Genomic DNA, 20,565 nt, shown 5'->3' on the forward strand with positions numbered 1-20,565 from the left:
TCATTATCCCACTTCTAGGGGCCATCCCTCTTCTAGGGGTCATCCCTCTTCTTAGGGATTGTAGCCTCATGTCGATGCCAATGATTATTTTGAACATGGGCACGACCATGCCTGCAACCTCGTCCTCGACCACAAGATGTATTCATATTCACTTCAGGGAATGAGGTTGAGCTCGTTGGACGAATTTGGTGATTTTTCATCAAAAGCTTGTTATTTTGCTCAGCAACAAAAAGACATGATATAAGTTCAGAAATTTTAGTAAATTTTCTCTCCCTATATTGCTGCTGCAACAACACATTAGTGGGATGGAAAGTAATAAATGTTTTTTCAAGCATGTCTTCATCAGTAATATATTCACCATATAATTTTAGCTTCGAACTAATCATATGTAGAGATAAGTTATATTACTGACTATTTTAAAATCTTGCAACCTCCGGTGCAACCATTCATGTCGCGCATTTGATAAAATCACAGTCTTTTGATGGTCAAATCTATAGTTTAAATTTTTCCATAAGATAAGTAGGTTTTGATAGTAAGGTATTCAGTCTTTAATTCTTCATTTAAATTATGACGAAGGAAGATCATAACTTTTACACAATCCTGTTGGGATGCGGATTTTTATCTAAAATAGTGTTTCCTAAGTTCATTGTATTTAGATGGATATCAACATCAAGAATTCATGATAAATAATAGTTGCCTTTAATATCAATAGGGACAAATTCAACTTTTCTTATGTTCGACATTTGAATAAATTAATAATAATAAGGCAATTTAGAAAAACAAAATGAAAAAACTAAAATAAAACTGAGATAATAATAGATACAATATTACTTTCACCCTTCCAAGGATACTTAAATATGTTTTTTCAGGAACATTATTTTTTTCTCAATTTATACTCTTCAGGAGTATGATTTCAATTATAATATGGAAATGAGTAATAATTTACCGCCTCTTCCAGAGGTTAAATTTACTACCTCATCTGAAGGATAAATGTCTCACCTTTTTAGAAAGTCGATTTTAACATCTCTTCGGGAGATTAAAAATATATCATATTCAAGAAGTAAATATTTATCATCTCTTCTAGAAATTAAATACATAACCTCTTCACGAGGTCTATCTCTTCAGGAGATTAAATATATAACCTCTTCAGGAGGTCTATCTTACCATCTCTTCTAGATATTAGTACTCCTTGAACTTTAAAAGACATATTCTCTTATAGAGAATATTATGCTCTTGTGGAGTAAAACTTACAAAAAATAAATTAAATATGATTTAAAGAAATATCTCAGATAGTTAAAGTCTCATATTGATAACGTGTTATAAAAGATGCAGAAAAATAAAGTGATGAGAAAGAAATTTTATGTGGTTCGGCTATGCCTACTTTATGGGCAGATGGAATCAAAAACTTCACTATCGCGGAAGGAATTACAATATGATTTGAAATCAACCTTATATAAAATATCTCTCTTCTCTCTATCTCTCCTCTTCTCTCAACCTTTCTATATGTCTACTTACTTCAAACATGTAATGTGTGTGTCAAAATGAGAAGGAGAGAGTGCCCTTTTATAAAGCAATAAGTATAGCAAAGAATTTATGGTGGTGGAAAACAAAAAGGTGACATCCATTAATCTTTCATGGTTTTCATAACTTTTTTTGTAATTATCTTTTTTGTAAGTGTGAAGTGTTCTAGGTATATATTTTTTTTAAGTACTATTAAATAGGGGCTTTAAGCAATTACAAAATGGCTCTCAATTTTGAAAATTTATTCAAACTCATATTTGTTCAAATATACAATGAGCACACAACGACTCTTTGATTTGTGGGAAAAAAAATATAATATTTTTTATTTTTTTTTCTTTGTATTAAATTTTATTGAGTACACTTTTTTAAAAAAAATATATAATTAAATTTCAAAAAGATAAATATTTAACACATAAATTAAATATAAATTTATTAATTTCATATATATTTTATTTTATTTTATTTTTATTCACTTTTTCATGATTTGAAAAATTAGAACAATATTTTCCAAGTTCAATTGCAAACAGGTACTTACCTTTACTAGAGAATTTGAAATAATATAAACTAAAATAAAACTCAACATAAAAATACAATTAATTCCATCCAAATTTATCCACATTCAAATTCAATAGTTTGAAATCCAAACTCGCACAACTGAGGGAATATGCTGCTTACCCAAGATTTTTTTGTAACCTAAAACTCCTAAACACCCAGTTAATAGCTAAGCCAACACTAAGAATAAAGCTCCAACAATGGCATATCCTGCTTACCCAAGATTTTTTTGACTCGTCTTCAGAAAATGAAATTACAAATTGTTGTGGTTACCCACAGAAAAGGAAAAACCGCCAATGTACAACCATACTAACAAGAAAGGACGCAAGCACAACAAAGGTATCCCCTTCAATCCTCTTCACAGCACCACGGAGCCAAGATCAAAATTTGACGCGCAAAATATATATATATATATCTCACGACTAAATTTTTTTCTATCTGGTGTAGACAGACTACAACATAAGAACCTTTACATGCCTCAAAAAATCCCAAGTACTGCGTCAAATCAATCCAAGTTCATAATGCCCAGAATGGCTTTGGGGTCACCACTGCATTGGAGTTCATTTGCAATGACAATTCTGCAGATTCCTCAGGCTCTTCATCTTCCTCCCCATATTCCACTAGCTTAATCAAAGTATCTGAAACGATGGAATAGCTCAAGATAGCAGTGGCAGAATTAGAAGCACAATAACAAGTATTACAATATGGGGAAATATTTCCAACCTCAGAAGCCGCTTCATCCAACCTCCCATATATGAGAGGTGAAAGCAGCAGCTTCTAGCTCTCAACCAAAATTATGGCATTCAAGCTGCCATAATAAAATTTAGGGCCTATTTAGTTGTTGAGAACAGATTTCCATTTTTCTCTTTCAGCTTTTCAAAGAATTACAAAATTGCCACCTAATTTTTCAGTTTCCTCACCCACATAAATGATAGAAAACTAGAAAATAAGTACGCATTTTTTGTAATTATTTGGGAAACTGGAAATGGAAAATGAATACCATTTCCCACAATTAAATTGGTCTATAGCATCTGAAATATAAGAAACAAGGTAAATTAGTAAAATACCTGGAACAGCATCAGATTCTGACTTATTCATCACATTGTTGTTCGCCTGTGCTTTCAAAACTGGCGTTGATGAAATGAATTTTGGGGCTGCTGGAGGTGGAGGCATGGTCTTCACTAGGGGTGGAGAAACGAATTTTGGTGGTGCTGGAGGTGGAGGCATGATCTTCAGTGGGGGTGGGGGCATGGTCTTCGGTGGGGGATGGGGCATTCCATTGGATGACGGCTGGACCAACTTCTTTGGAGCTGGCATGGTTGAAATGTTTCTAACTGCCAAATCCGCTGTAAGATCACTTGGCTTCAAAATTTCTAATCCCTGTAGTTTTTTTTTTTTGAAGAAAACAATCCAAAACAAATTCCTCAATATCAACTAAACAGGAGATATAGTATCACAAAAAAATACGAACAACAAAAAATGCAAGGCAACATGGAATTTAGATAACTCTGAATTGTATCAGAAAACAGAATAGAGGAAAGCAATGGCTACAGTGATGGAGAAGCTGATGGGCAAAGGCTATAAAGAGGAAAAATTGCGACATCCAATGCACAAGGCTCCTACTTCATGTGGGAGTCTGCCGAGGGGATAATACACCATCTTATCTTTACATTGGAGAGGCTGATCCCATGGTTTGGACCAGTGACCTTCAGGTATGGGTAATACCCTTACCAATGGGTCAAGACTATTAAATCATGTTTCACATGACTTTGATAAGTCTTCCAGAACACTGGCTCAAACGTAAGACATATTGCTGCATCAACTTGAGAGAATTTGATGAATAGATCTAGTGTGTGCTGTGATTTTCCTTTTTTTCCCCCTTTTTCTTTTTTGAATTGTCAGTGTGCAGGGTTTCGGGCAGGGGGGTGAAAGACAATGGCACTTCATTTAGTTATCCAAATACTATATATTTTTTACTTTAAAATCAACAGTTAAAAGCAGATTGCTAGGTTCCACCCCCTAAAAAAATCAAAAACAAAAAAAATGGTACTGTTTGTATTAAAAGCTATGTAATGTACAGCAGAAAACCAGTGCATAGAAACTTGAATCAACCCATGATAAAAAAATTTCAAGCTGCAAGCACCATCCCACAGCACCTCCAGAGCGGAAAACCCTGTTAACATACAACCAATTGTCCACTAGAGGTCCAGTATCAGCCTCTTAGCTTCATAGAAGGTCAGAGAAAATACCTGGAATGTTAAGTAGCAGAAGTCAGCACAAGATGCAACCAACAAGGAACAAAACATTTTATCACAATTATCTATTAATGAAGATGGTCAAAATAATTTTAAACACACATGCTAATAAGACAATTAAGAAGTGTGTTTCCACTAAAAATAAATGAACACATTGTAGACTGTAAAGATAATACGCAGCCTTATCTCAATATTTGGAGAGGCTAGCTACCCTGGGCAATCTGAGATAGCCATTAAATTCCACTAGTCTGAAAACCACTCATGGTTGCTGATAGCACTACCACATCCAAAATGCTAGCAACACATAGACCAACCAAACAAAGTTTGATCAAGGTTGCCACACTTGAGCTAGCGAGAGCCCTCAAAATCTACAAAATATTATTTCAGGAGTGTTTCTCCTAGCTTCAATTACACTCAGAATGACATCACAAAGTAGCACACAACTGATTTATGACAAAGGGCTTTGCAGGCTTCTTCACATGATAAAGTAAGATCTTATCATGTCCCCTCTGTCCTGTGAATAAAATCTCGACATGGCCAGTACATGTCATTCATTTGGTGAGGAAACTTCTAAACAGAATTAACTGATAGTGCCTTTCTTTGTATCAAAGTAATGAAAGGTCATTTATGACACATGGTTAAAGTCCGTAAAACCGATCAAGCTCTAAATATGTATAGGGTTGTCATCCCAAACACACATAAGCCAGCTGTTCGCCTACAGATATATAGCATATACAATCCTCCTCAGTCAGTATTCCAGCATATGCGATAAATTCTATATGGTTAACTGATTCAAAGTCAACCTAAGCTCAAGTACAAACTATTTTAAGAAAATTCAAAGCCAAAGAATCCTTTCTATTATCATTTTTTTCCCACAAAAAACATAATTTATTCAGCACTCACAAACCAGTTAAAGTTCCCTTCAATTGAAGCTATAATTACAAGTAGAGAACATTGATTGGTGTTTGCATGACTCCCAGTAATTTACAAAACCTAAATCTGCTGACAATAATTTGAAAGCAATATGTCCAGTTATTGCTCTCTTTAATTTTAATTCCTTTTCATATTCTCTTTAAATAATTAAAGAGGAAATGAAAAGGAAAATACGGTACCTCACAGCTACATCAGAAGGGAAACTACTAGGGAGAAAATTCACTGATACCTGGTGAGATTTTGCAGGGCCCTTTGAAGCGACGGGTAATTCCTGAAACTTCCGCCTCTGTGGAGGTTGTTTCTCCTTTTCAGGAGAGGAGTTGACACTTGATTTTGGCATTGTATTTGCTGCAGATGTTATTGTAGCAGTCGCAAAAGCAACAGGGGAATTTGACTGCCTAAGTGCCAGGGCAACCTGCTGTAAAGGTGTTGCTTGAGGATATATCCCACCATATCCACTATAGCTTGTTCCACTGGTTAATGACGGCAGTGGATGGGAAACAATATTTGGTTGAGACTGGCTGCAGTTAACCAGTCCTCTGGACTGCGATATCAACCCTTGAGAAAGGACACAATTGACTGCAGTAGCTGTAACTAAGGGAACTGAAGGTGCAGCAGGCACAGAGCCCACATTTGATGACGTCAAACCAGCATCTGAGTTTTCATTTCCTTTAAGCTCAGTAGCTAAATTCTGAACTCCGGCCAACAACTGCTGTGGGGGCGGAACAGCATTATAAACCTTCAATGATGAGACTCTGTGAACCAAAAAATAACCAAAATTCATTCCTAATGCAAACAGCAGCTCAAAGTGAAATAATTTGATTGTGATTCACCAACTAGTCAATAGAAACCATTCTTTGAATGAATAAAGTAGTGCTATGCAGATAAAGGAATTAAAAGCTCCAATGCCAAGTCTTTTTCTCCATAACCAATTTTATCCATAGGGCTGCAAAAGAGACAAGGCAAGCTGAGCCAAGCCATAACATGTTCAAGCTCCTTCGTCAAATTTAAACCAAGCTTGGTCTTGAGCATGAGCCAAGCTCAAACTGGGCTTAAGCATACTTATTCAGGCTTTTTTATTAAAGTTTTACCCAAGTTTGACCTAAGCAGAGCCAAACCAAGATTTACTATCAAAGTTTAATTGTTAAATTTTAACTAAAATTATAAAAGTTGATTTGAACTTTAACCAAACTTGAATAAATTCACCTGAGCCTGCTTCCAAGCTTTGGTTAATTTTAATTTAAAGGTAAGCTCCTTTTCTATCAGAAAACAGAAATTATATTAAAAGAGGCATCAAGGGGACGCCACCCAAGTACAAATGAAACAGCGAGAGAGAAACATCGTTGACCCATAAGTATCAAGAAAATCAAGAATTAGAAAGGCGTCCCTTTCAACCTGCCCAAAGTGCCAGCAAGAGATCATAGCAGTACAATGGTTCATGGCAGCCTGAATAGGAGAGAGAATTCCTTCAAAGGCTCTTCTGCTCCTTTCTCTCCACATCGTCCAGAAAATAGCAAGGAGAATAAAGGAGAGAGATTGTCTTTCTTATTTGATCTGATCTCTTTCCAAGCCCACAGTTCACCTCCCACTGTAGCTGCAGCAACCCACTTCCACTTTACAATGAAGGTGGCTAAGTTCCAGAATTTCTTGGTCCACGAACAATGCGGAAGAACGTGAACAACCGATTCCTCCTGCTATAGACATAAAAAACATCTATTGACAAAAGGGAAAACTTTTTTCTTTTTCTGAGGGTTGTCCATAGTAAGGATTTTTCCAAAAGTAGCTTCCCATGGGAAAAAGGCAACCTTTGAAGTGGCTGTAGTTTTCCAAATCAGCTTCCTAGGGATGTTAGTGCAGCTCCCAGCCGAGGAACTAAGGTGTTTGTAGAAAGTGCTGATAGTGACGTTCCCATCTTTCCTCAAAACCCATTTGGGCTCATCGGAATTGGCCTAACAGTGAGATTTATAGAGAGTGCTGAAAAAATCTGGAAGAGTATCAACTTCCCAAATCGAAAGCATTTCTATTCAAAGAAATATCTCAATCAATCCCTTGACTGGTGAACTCCGTGTGTTGGCTAATAAGGGCATCTTTGTTGTTTGCAAGTCAGAAGATGGAAGAGAAATAGGAGCCGAACTGGGAACCATTATAATGGAGACCATACCTGGTAGCAATGACATCACTCCAGAGGTAGTTTTTCTGTCAAGAATCTCCAAAGTTATTTTCCCATAAGGGCCTTGTTAAAGGCAATAAGGGATCTAAGGCCAAGGCCGCCCTTTTGTAAAGGTTGTTTAACTACTCCCCATTTAACAAGACGATATTTGAAAACCTCACCCATGTTGCCCCAAAGGAATCTTCTTTGGATACCCTTCAGCTTACCAACTACAGGGATAGGGAAAAGAGGCATGAAGTAAGCCAGCAGATTGGACAAAGTACTTATAATAAGAGTGAGTCTACTCCCTTTTGACAAGAAGTTCCTTTTCCAACCAGCGAGTTTCTTTTCGAACCTGTCAACAATGGGATCCCAAATACTTTATTCTTAAATTTTGCTCTCAAAAGGAGGCCGAGATTGGCAATAGCGAAGGCACTGAGTTTACAGCCAAATAAACTCGCAAGCACGTAAGTCCACTTCAGCATTTTCGCACAAATTCAATTTTAGCCTAAAATTGCTTCAAAACTGAGGATGCATCTGGTCTAGTGCATCCTCACAAAAGATGATAGTGTCATCCACAAAAAAGGAGGTGGGTGATTTCCATGAAGTCATGTCCCTTCCAATCCTAAGATCCTTTAGAAGGCCGCTTCATTTGCCCAAGTTATCATAAGATTCAGCACTTCCATGACCATGATAAGGGGGTCACCTTACCTTAGATCACGAGAAGATTTGACGAAATCAATAGGGCATCCATTAACTAGAATTAAAAAAAATGATGTTGATATACACAGCCGGATCCATCTACACCAAGATCCTCCAAAACACATTCTCATGAGAATGTGCAGCAAAAAAATTCAGTTAACATGGTCAAAAGCCTTCTTCATATGAAGGTGTGCTTGCACACCACTCCTCTTTTCCCACCTTTAATGTAGACCCCAACAACTTCATTGGCAACCACAGCAGCATTCATATTTGCCTACTTGCAATGAAGGTGTGCTGGTGCGTTTTGACAATTTCCAAGATTGCATGTTTCAGCCTAGTTGCCAGGACTTCGGACAGGATTTTGTATAAGCTGCCAACCAAGCTGATTGGGCAAAAATCTCTGATGTTACAAGCCCATGGTCTATATTAGGAATCAAGGAGATCAAGGTTGAGTTGATACTGGACACAAATTGTCGTTTCTATGGAAGTCTTAAAAAAAAACTCAATGATGTCCTGCTTAAGAGGATCCTAGTTCCTTTAGAAGAAAGCCATATTAAAGTCATCCAGACTGGGCACATTATCCCTGTAGCAACTCTTAAAAGCTTGAAGAATTTCCTCTTTCTAGAAAATGCCTCTGAAGCCACCGGGTTGTGGAGAGGCTCGGGATTCTAAACATAATCCAATCAATTGTTGGTCTCCAAGGCTCGGGTTTGGTGTACAAGGTTTTAAAAAAGTTGCAAATGCAACTCTTGATTTCCCCCTCATCCACCAACATCTCTCCCTCCACTTCTACTCTTGCTATCATATTAAATCTACAGTGCCCATTAGCTGGACACTGGAAGAAACTGTTACTTCTATCCCCCTCCTTAAACCAAAGAGCTCTAGATTTTTGCCTCCAAGTCATTTCTTCTAATGAGATGATATGCGCAAGATCTCTTTGGCAAGCTAACCTTTTAGACCTATTTTCGGTATTAAGACCCTCTCTGGTTTCCTTATCATCTAGCTCCTTAATGCTATCAAGAAACTACTTTTTTGTCATAGTGATGTTCCCAAAAACACTTTAGTTCCATCATTTCAATTTTACTTTGAGCAATTTCAGCTTTGAGGCAACCACATAGCTGGCCTTCCCTTCAACTTGCCCCATTGACCTATTCAACAAACTCTTCATGTCTATAGCACATGTTCTCAAATGGAAATGGGGCTGGCCTGCACTTGACTCCCCTATACCAATGACGATTGGGAAGTGGTCTAAGATAGGTGAAGAAGCAAGGGTTGGGTAATCTCTGGGAAGCATTCCCCCCAATTAAAGGAAATTTAGAATCTATCAATCCTCGAGTGTGACCTCGAGCTTGACCACGTGAAAAAGCCACCAATGAGAGGGAGGTTTATGAGAGTGTGCTTGACGAAATCATGAAACTCTTTCATGCAAATAGATTTAGAAAAAGTCCTATTCCTTTCGTGAGGATAAAGGATCATGTTGAAATCAACCCCCATGACTCATGGATGATCCCATTTGTCTTTATTTTCTGCAAGTTCTTTCCACAAAAAGATGTTTGGAAGGCCCTACACCTGTGCCATAGGCCCCAATAAAGTTAAAAAAAGAAATTATCTTCAAGACTCTTAAACAAACAAGTGAAGGCATCAATGGACTAGTCCAGCAATTCCATAACCATGTTATTCCAATAAATAAGAATACCTCCTGCATTATCTGTTGCATTCAACTCAATCCATTTTCAATTCTTAAATCCCCATAAGCTGTTAACCAACTTGCTATCCATGGAATTCAACTTTGTTTCCTGAAAACCAGTTACATCCCCTTTCCAATCATTGACGAACAAACTGATTACAGATCTTTCTGTTTTGTAATTTAGTCCCCTCACATTCCAAGAGATGACTTGCTCAACATAGGATCAGATCACCAATCCAGCTGCTCCCAGCCTCTCCCACATCAAAACACCCTCCTAGCTTGTCATAGTTCACCGAGCATTCAAGTCTCTTTAGATGCCTACTTGTGCCTTTTAAGAAGCCGCTGTCTTGTGATTTTTTTTCCCAAGAAATTGTGCCTTCTTCTCTTCTTTTCTTCTCGATTACCTCAAATAAGTGCCTTGCACTTTCATCAAAACCTATGAAAGATTCACCGATAGTCTTACTCGCCAAATTCATTTTGCGAAGCATCCAATTCAACACCTACATATTGAGATCAGGGCTATCAAGTCCCAACTCATTTAACTCTCTCAAAGGCAGACATGGGGGACTGATGAGTCCCTAAAATGCATGATTTTAGGCCCTCATTTACCTTTGTTTTGTTTTCTTTTATTATGTATATGCCCTTCGTTATTATATTTCAAAGTAATACAAGGTTTGTTCTTGTTTCACGAAAAACAGGTTAAAACCGAGGAGCTAAGCAATACGAGAAGCCAAGGGAGTATTTGGGATGCTTAAAGCTCAAATCAGTTGTCTAGCCAAAAACCTAATGCCTCAAGACACATAAAAGCAAAAAAGACTTTGTTCGAACATGTGGTGCGACCAGCTAACGCAAGGGGCAACAAGGGCAAAAGCTGCAGACACCAAGGTCCGTACTTAAGAAGAAATGTTGCAAGGTTCGACCAAGTGTTCGACCATGTGACCCTCAAGGGCGACCAAGTCGAGATACTGAAGCTTATTGTATTGTGCCCACAAATACCGAGAGTCTCGACCAAGTGCTCGACCAGGAAGACCTTGAGGGGTGACCAGGTCGAGTTCTTGAGCTGAAATGAAGATTGATATACTGAGAGTCTCGACCAAGTGCTCGACCAGCAAGACCTTGAGGGGTGACCAAGTCTAGATCTCAACCAGCATCTCGACCAGCAAAAACAGGGGTGCGACTTGGTCTCCAGCGACGATCTTCTGCGCGAAATTTTGTGCTAAACTTTCCTATTTCGAAATTCAAACCTTGTAAACCCTAATGGGTATAAATATTAGCTACAAATATGTTCTAAGGGTTCCTCTTTGGCTGATTTTAGGTTAGTCACAGACCTAGAACACCATTGAGAGCCAATGTACATTAGTTGGATTAGATTTCAATATCAGTTCTAGATTGTGCAGGAGGTGTTCAACGGCCTGTGACAACCGGCGGCGTTCTTGCATTTTCCACGAAGATTAGATGGTCATTACATTGCATGGACAATTGTTTGTGATACAACTCGAATACCAAGGGGTGATTTTTACATGCTTTCAATTTACTACTTTCATTTATATGCTTTCTTTTAATCGCTTTCATTTACTGCTTTGATTCTAATGAAAGATTGCAGATAAGGATAAACACTACTATAGTCTCTACCAGATAAAAGTAGTTGGCTACGGAACCGTGGAGGTGTTCGATATCGTTGAGACAGGGTATACTCTGGTTCCCGACCGTGCTCCGAACAGTTGGTGCACCCTTGCTATCTTGTGCTCTCGAATGACCCTCTCCTGCTTGGCCTGAGATACTTGGGTTAGTACTTCTATGGATAGCTGGTGGAGTGTAGTCAGAGGCAAGGCGTCCAGCATCTGATTCAAGTCGAAGCATCGCTTTGTAGGAGTAGGGTACTTTAGATTTTACATGCTTTCCATTAGTTGTTAGAAACACCACAAAAATCTCACCTTTACACTTCTTTTTATACAAAGCTTTAATAAACTAATCTGGAAAAGGTTGATAACTGCACTCTAATTTCAGTAGATAGATACCCGACTTCCCCACTTTCTACTGAACTTGGGATTAAATTAGGTTTTATAAATATTATTTTTTCTAGTTAAGGACTCAAGCCTTGGCGAGCCTACCAGGGACCATCATCAACAATTAACAAATTTGTGATCCACATCAAAAGCTGGATTGAGAGGCTTGCCAAAAGCAAGGTTGCCCTCCAAAACAAGGCAGACATGCTCTATCAAGTTTTTCTTGACCTGCTGCAAGTTAAAAGACCTAAAGAGGACATGCTGTGAGTCCAAAGAGCCAAAAGGCCACAGCTTGAAGGGAAAGGGGTGAAGGCCGCTGGTTTATCAGGTGGAGTGGGGGGGACCGGGAAAGTGGGAGGCTGAAGGTGGAACCACCTGGGCCTGAACAAGAGGGGCTTGACCTCGAAAATTGCACAAGGTAAGAGGTGAACAGAGCTAAGCCCAGAGGATTTGGAAGGAAGGACCTTAGTAGCCTCTTAGACAACACTCGTGAAGGATCATGAATCATCACGCACCTTCTCCACCAACTTGGATAGAAACTTGGTGATGGAAAACTTGATATAGGCCCCGCAATGAGGGCAAGCACATTCAGCCACTAGGAGAGACAAAAACATTTCTACTGAGAATTGCAAGGAAGCTCAACTGGAACGACAAGGGCACCTTTGGAAGGGCTGGAAGGCTAGGGATCAGTCTACGCCCTAGCTCCTTCGCAGCTGAGCAAAATTTAGCCTAACCTTTCAAATCGAGACCCTTCAAAATGGTGATGACCCTCAAGCCTCCATTGATTTCAGTTGGGGCAAGGAACTTGCCAAAACAATTTTCTCTAAGTTGGATTAGCAACATCTTCTCCTTCGACCTCCAACATTGAAATCAAAAGGATGGCTTTACAATGATGGAGCTCTTGAAATCATTAGGGGCAGACAAGGGCCATTTGATTTCACCTGCATCAAGAAAGATGGGGACCCTCTTGCCTATTCCATCTTCAATAACCCTAAGGAGGTCGACCTTCTCACCATCAAGAGCTAAATTGAAGGACTTCCTTTCAATGAAGATGGCCAACCTGCCATTACATTGCATGGCAGAAAGAGGGAGTACACAAGAAGGAATGGGGATGGGGGAGAAGAACGAGGAGGAAGGTTTCACAAGTCACCCTATACTTCCAACTAAGGATGCACAACTTCCAAGGTTCAAGGAGAGAGAGGTTCGAACAAAAGGGAGGGGTTGACAAGAGAGCTTCGGAGTGACTGTAAGGCTCTAACAAAAAGCAATAAAGCTTCCAAGGATTGATGACAAAGGACTACAAGGAGAAGAGAGCGGCTGCGAAAAGCTCTAGGGCTCCGACGAAGTTCCTGCTCGAGGCTAAGAAGAAAGCTTTGGCTAAATTAAGGCCATGACGCTTCAAACCATTTTAGACAAAGCTTGTTTGAAACAATAAGGAGCTTCCCCTACTTATGCTTAGGAAAAGCCAAGTACTTATGAAGAAAAACCCTCCAAAGAAGGGCACACCATTTCCCTTCAAAAAACATCAATTTCTTATACCATGTTCAACTTGAGCACAATACATGAAAATATGAGCATTTGCCTCACTATTCTTGAAACAAAGAACACATTTGAAGGTAAGCTTATTTAATAAATTTATGAAACGAACATATACTTAAACACAAATATGGAGGGGTGTAGTAATACTACCATGTCGATGTTCGTACCAAAGATAGCAACTTCAAAGGGTGAATGAGTTTGCAACTCGTCTTTTACTTGAGGTAGAGAGTTAGGGTTAGGTTTGTCAAATTGGAATTAAGGAATTGGGGAAAGTAAATATGAAGACCGAGAGAGTCAAATTAAGTATGTTGTAGGCATCTTCATAGCCACTTCTATTTGGGGCTTTAAACGCCAACTTCTAAAAAGGCCAATATGAGCCTATAAACGAGCCCAAATAAGCCTTTATATGGACTGTTCAGAAGCCTAAACAAGTTGAGCTTAACCATGTTCAGGCTTGTTACATAAACGAGCCTTAAAATAGGCCAGGGAATCATCCATTTATGCAAATGAACAAGTTGAGCAAGCCCTTATCAATTTGTGCAACCAACTTATGAACGGCTTAATTAATTTGCAGCCCAGGTACCCAAGTCCTTTTTGGGAATTGGGGCCTAACTAATCCACAGGATGGATGAGCCTTCCCTTTATTCCCCTCCTCCACATAAGTACGTACAAGATTCAAACCCCTACTGACAACACACATTGTCCATGCCTTGACCAATGGTGTAACTCACAGTGGATCGAGTGAGATAAATTTTTGTATCACTAAATTATGTCAATTAGATAAATAAATGCAAATTAAATCATCTTGGAATAAATATAAAACAATAACAAGCCTTAAGTCCCATTGAGTGGGATCGGCTATGTGAATCATTTTTTGTCAATTCACTCAATCAAAGGCATTTACTTGGCATGTGTTTCAAATGCCCAAACCATCTATGCTACTCTCCCTTATCTTCATCTTGAACCGGTGCTATATTGCAAATACGTTTGTTTCTTAATTTATCCTTTAATGTTATACCACTCATCCATCCTAGCATCCACATTTCGACCATTTTTACTTTTTTGACTATGTTATTTCTTAGTTGCCCAGCATTCAAATCCATACAACCTGACTGGTCTTATAGCCGTCCTATAGAACATTCCTTTTAATTTTAGTGTATTCTACAATCGCACAGCACACCGAAAGCAATCCTCTTTTTACTAAACTGTTTTAACTCTATGCACTACATTCTCTTCAATTTCTCCCTCTGCTTGCATAAATGATCCAAGGTAACGAAATTTAGTGTTGTTGATTTCTTGATTATCAAGTTTGATTTTTATCATTAACATTCATCCTTGCATGGACGAAATTGCATTTCATATATTTTGTCTTGTTTCTATTTGTTCTAAAACCTTTAGACATTAACACTATTCTCCAAAGTTCTAACTTAGAATCTACCCCACCATTACTTTCATCCATGAAAACAATATCATCAGCAAACAACATGCACCATGAGATCTAGTTTTGGATATTCGAAGTGAGTTCGTCAATCACTAAAGTGAAAAAACAAGGGCTCACAGTAGAGACTTGATGTACACTTATTGTAATTGGAAATTCTCTAGACTCTACTCCTGCAGTCCTAAGGTTAGTTAGTTATTACTCCATAAATATCCTTAATAACACCAGTAAATTTGTTGCAAACTACCTTCTCTTCTAAAACCTACCTAAGAACGTCCCTAGGTACTCTAATCATATGCTTTCTCTAAGTCCATAAAAATCATATACAAGTCCCTCTTCTTTTCCCTAAATTTTCCATTATCCTTAGTAGGTATAGCTACTATTTTCGATATTTTAGGCATAAAACCAAATTGATTCTTTGAGACACTTGTTTCCATTCTTATTCTTTGTTCAATTACTCTTTCCCATAGCTTTGTATGACTCAAAAGCTTAATTCCACAATAGTTATTACAATTTTGAATACCACCTTTGTTTTTGTATATGGGTATTCTTCATTCCTCCAACATTTTCTTAGCTTTTATAATAGTGTTAAATAGATTAATTAACCATGTAATTCCTTTATCCCCTAAACATTTCCAAACTTCAATTGGGATGTTATCTAGTCCAATAGATTTCCCGTTTTTCATCTTCTTTAAAGCCATCTTAACTTCAGCAACTCTAATTTTGCAAATAAATCTTCGATTTTTAGTCTTTTCCTCATTTGTCACTTCTAGGTTTAAGCTTTTAGTTTGATTTTCATTTAAAAAATTATTACAATACCTTTACCAAACGCCACCTCTCTTTGATGCTTTCTTCTTTAACCAATACATCATCATTCTCATCTTTTATACATTTTACATTACCTAAATCTCTGCATGTCCTTTCTCTAACTCTAGATTGTTTATATATGTCTCTTTCCCTTTCTTTTGTATCTAGTATAGCATATAAATTATCAAAAGCTCTATGTTTAGCTTCACTGAAGAGTTTTCTTGCCTCCTTTTCAGCCTCTTTATACTTTTCAAAGTTTCTATATTTCTACAATTTTACTCTTTTTGTTTTTACTGCTTTTTAGGCATCTTGATTTCACCACCAACTTACTTTGTTGTCCAATGTTCTTCCTTTGGATTCACCCAAAATCTCCTTTGCTATCTTTTTAATAGAGCTAGCCATGCTATTCCACCAAAATCTAGGGTAAACTAGAATAGCATGAGCAGCTCTGCCATACTTTGTTTTAGCATGTCCAGCCATGACCAGAACACCATAGCATAACTTAAACCTAATTACCTGGAAGCATCACACTCTGCACTGATTGTATCCAAAAGATTCTCGGCCAACAGCTTCGCATTTTCAAGACTTCTAGGATTATTACTTGACAAGAATAAATGCAGTGGTTGTTGTCCCTCTGCAAGCAGAAGGAAAGAGCATAGGCAACACTGGACACCAAATGAAATGCTCAATAGTATTAATGAGAGGTTTGTCAAATCATAAAAGCAAAGTACCATCACTATACAAGCACTCAGGATTTCCTGAACCTCGTCCTCTCAATAAGACAGTTGCTCCTGTTTCATTCATAATGTGATTTATATATTGGTCCTGCACAAACAAAACCAAACCACCACCAACACAAAAACAAACTCCCCCAATCGTATGGAGATGTTAGAGAAAGCTTCAAACATTAGAATCTCTCGCCTTCATTATTCGCAATATAAGCATCAAATTAAAGAATCAAACAGCATAATTTAGAAAAGAAGGGCAGGTGAGCAAAAAAAAAAATTTATTTTGAATGCCATAAAATTAGATAAGGAGAAGCATTTAAAACAAAATCAAACAAAAACATCTAAAAAAGCATAAATTAAATACGCTAGCATATATTACCTACAGTTATATGATTTAAACGCCAAAAATCATTCCCTTAAAGGCAACCACACCATCAAACATCAAGAGAGAGAGAGAGAGAGAGAGAAGGGGCTTACATTTGGTCCACGAATACGAGCAACAATATTCAATGATGGGTCTGTGTCAAAGCCCAAAAATACACAAGTGCTCAGTGCCTGAGGAACCTGGTTCCATTAGAGAATCATATTTGTTGTGTTAACCCTCTCAAAACAGAAGCAACAAAGGTGGTGGAAACAGAAGTTTTAAACCTTTACTCCGTTGTTCAACGTTGACTGAAAAGTTGATGGAACTGGCAGAGAGTTCTGACCCTGTTTTAGAATCTCTTCAACCATGGCTGCTGCACGATCTACTGCCCTAATCCGTTCTGCAGTCTCTTTTAACTGGCAGTAATCCATAGTTTGATGAATTCAAAATCAAATTAATTAAATCATTATCAAAAAGATCACGCAAAAAACCCTTTCTATCAAGTGACGAAGCATTGCTTCCAACAAAGCATGGGAAATTGGATTTCCGCATCTTGAGAGATAACAAGCTCAACCCACAAATGGGATGTGCATGAAAAAATGGAGTGAAAATTTTGAAGGAAAGAAAAATCTAGAGTTTACAATTGTTTTTTTGTACTTTATGAGCTACCAATAAAAGATTTTGAACAGTCTAGAATCAAATGAATGGAGAAACTCTTTCTACTTTCCTTTTTTAACATTTTTTTTTTATATGAGTAGGAATGGAACTATTTGTTTATATTTCAATAACCAAATCAAAATTTTTGACTGAAGCTCAACTGATGATGAAGGTTTCACAGCATTTTGCTAAAACATATAGAAAAAACCATTGAGAAAGATAATCAGTTATGATATAAAGTATATACTTAAACATACAAAAGATTGCATTGAAATTTGAATAGTAGGAATCAGAGCAACATCAAAAGTCCAAGATATTTCAAATATTTTATAAAAATCAGTCTACGTCTCAAAACCACACTCACATTAGCCCCAGCAGAAATGTGAAGATACAATGGTTTCTCGCCATCTGGCGGCACATTTGGAGGTCGATACTTGCCCCTGCAAAGGCAATTCAGAACATGCATAAATGTATAGGAAACCATTATAAATTGCCTTGCGCTGCTTTGACAGATAACTAACCTAGTTATCACCACAGCGCCAGTGCACTTTTGAATCTGCAAGGGTTAACATGACAATGTGTCATTTTTCTTCCAGAAACAAGAATAAAAGAAAATTTTCTAATACATTCTAAGGACAAAATATATTTATTACTAATTGTTGAAAACACACAAGACAAAGAAAAAATTGGCGTCAAATGAGAAAAACATCACCTCTTCTTGTGTCTGCCGTTTTGTGAGCTTGTACCGAACAGAAGACTCTGCATCATTTATGACAATTTCTCGTGCTATTAATTCATCTTGGATCTTGGGCTAAAACAGCAGAATTATTTCAAATGAAGCCAATAAGTAATGTGAAACAACTAAGGACACTACAAAGGAGAAATAGAAATAAACTCTGAAACAATTTGGTCTTCAACCTTCATTTCAATTTTCATGTAGTGGCTTTTCTCCAAATCATCATCCGCACAACAATCAAAAAGACAAAAGAAACTAAATTTTCTTGAATTTTTTTAGGATAACTATTTCATTACAACTTTCCAATGCTAGATACAGTCAAAAGAAAGCCAACGCCTGTAACCAACTGGTCAAAATTAAAATAAAAGGAACCACTTTTTGCCCCACAACTATAAAAGCTCAGAGCTTGCACTCTATGCTGACTAAAACCTAAACCCGGAGGAGCAAACATGGCATTTAAAATAAATAACTGCAAAGAAAACAAAGTAGTTAACAAAAAAGTTAACCAACAATATCAAACTGAAAGATGGCATGAACTTACACTGCCATCCTTTATTTCCACAAAACATCATATCTTAAAAACAAACAACAGACAGCAAAGCAAAGTCTAAGCCACACAAGGATTGTAAAATAATAAACACTGCAAAATATATATCTCACTTGATTTAATTTTTGGATTGCAGCAGCTGAATGTTGCTGAATTGAAGGAGCTTGGAACGCCTGGGGTACAGGTGCACTGCTAGATGCAAGTGGATTCATCAAAACAGCAGCAGGAACCGGGGCCACACCTGGAAGTGTAACACCAACAAATGACCCCACATTGCCCAACGGGAGGATCCCTGGTGCAGCCACTCCAGCTGAAACCAATGACTCAGCAGGCTGATCCCATTTTCTCTTTTTCCTGCAATGCATGTTGGAATGTGAGATGCCACAAATATATGTTATTTAAAAATAGTCGTGTAAGGAAAAGCAAATGTGTTTAAGAGGATAAAAAATAAAAAATAAATAAATAAAAGTTCAGCAACGTATTTCCAATTACACTTCTCCAAAATCATTTATTAGCTAAAATTCGTATCTTGCCTGCAACACTGAATGTTAGACAGAGAGAGAGGGAGAGGGAGAGAGAGCGATCAGAGATGTGAATCCATACGTGTGAATCCATACACGTTAATAGAGACAGGTGGATCCATATTTATCTGTTTTTCTGGGTCTTTTGCCTCAAAAAAAATTAACAATAAATTGTCAAAACTTTTTCAAAAGTTTACAGTCGGACTCTAAAAAATAAAATAAATACATAATTAAAAAAAGGACATCTCAAATGTTTGATAAGATTAGAAGCTAGTAGAAATCAGAAACTTGAAAAATAATTTTACATAAGCCGTTGTTAAAGCACTCTACCAATTCAGTAATTTATGTTCCAACCAAAAAAATTAAATATAAGAGCACTTCTCATAAACCTAATCATAAATTATCAGAATCAAATGCCAAATTCGAATAACAAATAGAAGCGCAAAACACTAAACTATCACACATGCTTGGCAATATAAAGGTTGGAAATAAGAGCCATTTGCAGTTGAAAGCATGCCCAAAACTAATCAACATGCGGATCGAAGACTGACAGGTTACTTAATGTATGAGAACTAAAAATGTGACAACCACAGAAAAATCGAATCTTTAAATAATTCATGCCAAAAAAATTATTAGAAACAGCATAATTTAAGAGTTGAATAATTTAGGTATTGAGAATCGTACCTTTGCTTTGACGCCGCTGAGGCTGAAGATGATGCATCATTGATAATGGACTCATCGGAAGAAACCCTAGTCTCCTCCGTCATCTTGCTGGTCACGTTCGTTGTGGAGATGAGGAGCACGATGAGCGAACAAAACAATCTATTATTTCTTGGTGGGTCTGGGTCTGGGTCTGGGTTTGGGTTTGGTAAGTAACCACATTAAACATGGGCTACTTGAATTTTTCTTTCATGCTCCAGATTTTCTGGGTTTGGGTTTAGGTTTGGGTTTGGGTTTGGTAAGTAGCCACAATACACGGGTACTTGTATTTTTTCTTTCGAAGGTCACGTTTTCTTTTACAGCCGTTGGAATGATGGAAAAAAAAAAAAGGAAAATAAGAAAAATTTCACTTTTTCATATGTGCTTATTAAGTAAAGTAAGAAAAAAAATAAAAAGTATTATTATTTTACACATAATTAATGTTTTTTTTTTAATGTTTAATTATATTAATGTAATTTTTTTTAAATGATATTCAATATAGAAAGAGAACACAGTAGAAAATGAATTTTCTTCTTATTTTCCTTTTCTTTCCTTTCCTTTTTGTCAAATAAAATCCTTAATTCAAATTGATAATTAGTAAAGGAAAGAAATAAAAATGAGAATTGCTTTTTTTATTATATTTTTATTAAATTTTATGAAAAATAAATTTTGTTTTTGGATTGCTAAAAGATAAAATAAATAAAAATTAATGATGTGTAAAATT

At 37.1% G+C, this 20,565-nt stretch overlaps 1 protein-coding gene across 3 annotated transcripts; it reads right to left on the reverse strand.

Annotated features, from left to right (window-relative positions):
- Positions 1-2,118: 2,118 nt before the first annotated feature.
- On the reverse strand, positions 2,119-19,973 carry LOC131159288 (protein RIK). Of its 3 annotated transcripts, none has more exons than XM_058114056.1 (12): positions 19,827-19,973; positions 18,735-18,975; positions 18,051-18,149; positions 17,860-17,894; positions 17,703-17,778; positions 16,966-17,097; positions 16,795-16,881; positions 16,321-16,414; positions 16,106-16,223; positions 5,491-6,016; positions 3,141-3,453; positions 2,119-2,711 (listed from the first exon to the last, which is right to left on the reverse strand). In XM_058114056.1, the coding sequence occupies exons 1-12, from the start codon at positions 19,907-19,909 to the stop codon at positions 2,590-2,592; spliced, it is 1,926 nt and encodes a 641-aa protein (XP_057970039.1). In that variant the 5' UTR covers positions 19,910-19,973; the 3' UTR covers positions 2,119-2,589. The 3 variants fall into 3 exon arrangements, with proteins under 3 accessions (XP_057970039.1, XP_057970056.1, XP_057970047.1); XM_058114073.1 differs by lacking the exon at positions 2,119-2,711 and adding an exon at positions 4,230-4,322 and having other exon boundaries at positions 3,314-3,453; positions 19,827-19,939; XM_058114064.1 differs by lacking the exons at positions 2,119-2,711; positions 3,141-3,453 and adding an exon at positions 4,111-4,322 and having other exon boundaries at positions 19,827-19,950.
- Between the last annotated feature and the right edge of the window lie 592 nt (positions 19,974-20,565).

This window comes from Malania oleifera, chromosome 1 (genome assembly GCF_029873635.1).
Source record: "Malania oleifera isolate guangnan ecotype guangnan chromosome 1, ASM2987363v1, whole genome shotgun sequence".
Lineage (NCBI taxonomy): Eukaryota > Viridiplantae > Streptophyta > Magnoliopsida > Santalales > Ximeniaceae > Malania > Malania oleifera.

What these genes read in the sequence shown, in the direction of transcription:
- LOC131159288 (XM_058114056.1), bottom strand. Translation starts at nt 19,909, where the DNA reads ATGACGGAGGAGACTAGGGTTTCTTCCGATGAGTCCATTATCAATGAT. An exon ending in CAATCCAAAAATTAAATCAA is followed by an intron (nt 18,150 to 18,734) that starts GTGAGATATATA and finishes CTGCTGTTTTAG; the next exon opens with CCCAAGATCCAAGATGAATT. An exon ending in CTCGTATTCGTGGACCAAAT is followed by an intron (nt 16,415 to 16,794) that starts GTAAGCCCCTTC and finishes TTGTTTGTGCAG; the next exon opens with GACCAATATATAAATCACAT.